Source organism: Nematolebias whitei, chromosome 22, assembly GCF_014905685.2.
Source record: "Nematolebias whitei isolate Nwh7 chromosome 22, NemWhi1, whole genome shotgun sequence".
NCBI lineage: Eukaryota > Metazoa > Chordata > Actinopteri > Cyprinodontiformes > Rivulidae > Nematolebias > Nematolebias whitei.
Window position 1 is genome coordinate 1,820,831 of NC_056519.1, and position 3,946 is coordinate 1,824,776.

The 3,946-nt window shown below is 42.9% G+C and overlaps 2 protein-coding genes across 2 annotated transcripts in view; both read left to right on the top strand.

Moving 5' to 3' along the window:
• Positions 1–1,808: 1,808 nt before the first annotated feature.
• Positions 1,809–2,298, top strand: LOC119428352 (histone H2A). The gene has a single exon (XM_037696027.1). The coding sequence runs from the start codon at positions 1,867–1,869 to the stop codon at positions 2,251–2,253; it is 387 nt and encodes a 128-aa protein (XP_037551955.1). The 5' UTR covers positions 1,809–1,866; the 3' UTR covers positions 2,254–2,298.
• Positions 2,299–3,884: 1,586 nt separating this feature from the next.
• LOC119428432 (histone H3.3-like) overlaps positions 3,885–3,946 on the top strand; it is a 553-nt gene continuing 491 nt past the window's right edge. The window contains exon 1 of the mRNA XM_037696113.1: positions 3,885–3,942. Within this exon, the coding sequence (XP_037552041.1) occupies positions 3,885–3,942 (58 nt within the window). The remainder of the gene's footprint in view (positions 3,943–3,946) is intronic.

The window sequence follows — 3,946 nt, forward strand, 5'->3', positions numbered from 1 at the left end:
GCGGAGTCCGCCACCAACACAAAGGCTCTTCTCAGAGCCACCACCTCCTCTGACAGCAACTGTCCTCATGGCGCGTGTTTTTATCAGATTATCATTTTAACTAAAACATCACAAATATATTTAATGTACGACTGGAAGGAATTACTGTTAGTGTGTTGTTTTCAACACATGACATTAATAATAATTAAATCCAATTAAGGGTCTCTAACTAAACTTGATGCTTTTATCTAAGAATCAAAATCTAAAATGTTAATGTTTGTTTTATCAGAAATATGAAGAATGTTTTCCCTGTATACTAAATTCAATTAAAAAATACTTTATTAATCCCAAAGGGAAATCATTTGTTGTAACTCATCCTGATTTCATTAAAATGTGATGGATGCTGTAGACAGGAAGGATCATTTGTAAAGGTGGATCCTAAGAATCTGGCTGCAGATGTCGTTCGTTCCGTCCACCCAGACTCTGCTGGCCTCGGTTCCCCCAGGCGCCTGAATGCAGGGCAGAACTCCTCCCTGAGCGATGGCCACTCCTCCCAGCAGCTGCCGAGCTCCTCGTCGCTGCGGACAGCCAGCTGTAGGTGCTGAGGGACGATCCTGTCCTTCTGTCATGATCCGTGTTTCCTGCTAGTTCCAGGATCTCAGTGGTCAGGCACTTGAGCACAGCTGGCAGGTAGATGAGAATGCATCCGCAAAACGTCCTTTCAACTCATTTGAGATTTGGGGCTGTAGTTGAGATATTTGAGCTTTTGAGATGTTAATCAGCTGTTGGTTGTAGAAAACCGCCTTGTTGCCATGGTTACACAACAAATGTCCAAAACTAAAAAAAAGTTCCAGCTGCACAGCATCTGACACCAGAGGAAACAATCATCCAGAAAATGTGATTTACATCCAGAAAGAGGAATTAAAGTTTCCAAAAGCAAAATCTGAAAGTAACAGAGCTGCTCCAACATGCAGCCACCTGGAGCGACACAATTCTAGAATTATTTAGAATTGTATATATATTTAATATTTAAACATTTAGAACTTATTAAACTTACAGGAGCATCTCTAAAGATTAGAACATGCTGAATAAATTGAGGCCCTGTGATGGACTGACACCCGCCCAGAGTTTCATATGTTGGATGATGGATGAAGCTGGATGTTGGTGAGGGTTGTGTCAGGAAGAACATCCGACATAAAACACTTGTCAAAACTAACATTCAAGTTCATCAAAGTGAAACCACACGATTTGTTTGAGGCCCGGGTTAACAACGACCGCCACCAGTGCTGTTGACAAACAGGGCGCCGGCAGAAACTGTGCTGTGAGTTGAAGCCCACAAGGAGGGAAACATGTCTGGAGACAGATGGACATAAAAAACATCTAGAGTTAGAACTCTGGATGTGGAGGAGCTCGTGATGGGTTCAGACGCAGAACAGCTGAGCTGTTTCCTTGGATTCTGATCACCCATCAATCAACATCCAACGACCACCATCCAGCATCCACCATGCACTATCCATGTAGACGGGCTTGGTTTGGTTACAGTACGTAACAATAACCATACTGGTCTGGTTAGAGTATGTAACCAAAAATTTAAAAGCAAAACATAAACAAAACACTTGGTTTTGTTATTTATTTTTATGTATTTTCGACCAACAATGTCCTGCATGGATGAAAAGCTGCACCTCCGTCTTATTGTGAAATTCTCAGCTCCATCAGAGCGGAAGTTACAGCCTCAGTGCCAGAATTAGACGTGCTCTCTTCTGATTGGTGGATTACACTGCAGCTCAAGCTGACCAATCAGCGAGGAGCAGCAGCCTTTATAAGGAAAGCACTCGCCGTTCTCTCGCTACTTCTTTCTTTGAACATTCAACGAAGAACTTTACTAAAATGTCTGGACGTGGAAAAACCGGCGGCAAAGCCAGAGCTAAGGCCAAGACCCGCTCTTCTCGTGCTGGTCTGCAGTTCCCTGTCGGTCGTGTCCACAGGCTGCTCAGGAAGGGAAACTACGCCGAGCGCGTCGGAGCCGGAGCTCCAGTGTACCTGGCGGCGGTGCTCGAGTACCTGACGGCTGAGATCCTGGAGCTGGCGGGAAACGCTGCTCGTGACAACAAGAAGACCAGGATCATCCCCCGACACCTGCAGCTGGCTGTCCGCAACGACGAGGAGCTCAACAAGCTGCTGGGAGGAGTGACCATCGCTCAGGGAGGAGTCCTGCCCAACATCCAGGCGGTGCTGCTGCCCAAGAAGACCGAGAAGCCCGCCAAGTCCAAGTAGATCAAAGCGATATCTGTGACCATCAAAGGCTCTTTTAAGAGCCGCCCACATCTGCCTGAAGAGCTCAGTCTGGTCTATTTATTGTTTACAATGTGAAATAATAATGTGCTTTACCTGAACTTTAAAATGTTTAGCTGGTTATGAGGAGCACGTGAGAAGGTGGGCAGTTTAACTACGGAAAATGGAAGTGTTCAAAACCTGGATATTTACTCTTAGTAAAACTAACTAGTATCACAAATACTAGTCTGTGCAAATACAACCAATAGTGTGGTTACACCCCCCCCCCCCCCAAAAAAAAAAAAACAAACCAACAAGAAAAACACAGTAGTGCAACCTGCATAAAAAAAATCAGAATTAAGTTTAATTTCTACAGATTGTGAGAAAACATGACATTTTATTTATGAACTCAAAGGAATATTGAGGTAGAGGCTCATTTACAACATTAAAAACATAACTGAGCTGTAACAGGACAATCATACAAAATGTGAGCGTTTAATATAAAGAAAGACAAACAAACAAACAAAAAAAATCGTAAATTTTTTTAATCCATTTTTTTTTTTTTAATCCATTTTTTTTTTTTAATCTTTGTCAGAGTTCACCAAGGCTGTTTAATGTTTACGTAATGATCGATTCTTTCCTGTTGCCTCATGTGAGTTAACCGAAGTGTTTTCTAAGGTTCTGTTGGTCAAAGCTGGTGAGGAGTTGGTTCCTGGTGTCAACTCTTTAAACACCTGCTGGACTTCACCTGACCGACCTTCATCCGGTCTGACCGTCCACACCAGAACATTAAAGTAGAAACACAAAGTGCACGTTGACAATTTGAACTAAACAAAATAAAACCAAAAGTGTCAAAAGTATAAGTTCAAATCATCAGGCCAGGACTTTGAGGTCTACACTCATCTCCAGGCCAGAGGTCACTCTTTCAGGGATGAAGATGTGCACATCCTGGACAGAGAGGAACGATGGTTTGAGAGAGGAGTAAAGGAGGCCATCTTTGTGAAGAGAAACCGTCCATCATTAAACAGGGGTGGAGCCTCCTGGTTCAACTGTCCCCCTCTTACAATGCTGTGATTGCTAGTATCACTCAGCCCTCTGTGAATAGTACACAGCCATCAGGTGCTAATGATCCATTGTTAGGCTGATGGTCCTTCTTGATCATGTGATCAGCTGGTTTTGGTTGTCAGCAGCAAACTGGTTGATCCACTCTGAGAAGGTGCTATTTAAGAGACTGAGCTGAAAACAGCACCTCAGACTGAGGAAGTCCTCAGGATGAGAGACGAAACGTTTCTACATTTTTTTGTTAATTTGCTTTGGGTTTTTTTTTTGTTTGTTTTTTTTTTGAATGTCCAGAGGACCAGATTTAACTTTTTTAGATATAAGTTCAAATGTGATGGAAGTGAGTTTTTAAAAACATCTAGAACATTAAAGTGTTTGAACTTGAGGTGTATTTACACATTTTTGTTGAAGTTTTTTTGCTGTATTTTGGGTCCAAGTCTAAGATCTTTGTGTTAGGATTCAGGACTTTAGTGTGAAAGGTCAGGTTAATAACCGGAAACTGAGCAGAGTTTTCCGCGCGCTTTTCAGCGGAAGTAACCGTCGTCTGTCTGCTTGTGTTCCTTTACGTCCGCAGCATGTGTTTAAAAACGGAGTCCTGCGTCCTCAGCGTCCATCAGTTCATCGAACTAACCTGCGA

Bases quoted from the DNA above. Each gene is read 5' to 3' on its own strand.
- LOC119428352 (XM_037696027.1), top strand. From the start codon at position 1,867: ATGTCTGGACGTGGAAAAACCGGCGGCAAAGCCAGAGCTAAGGCCAAG.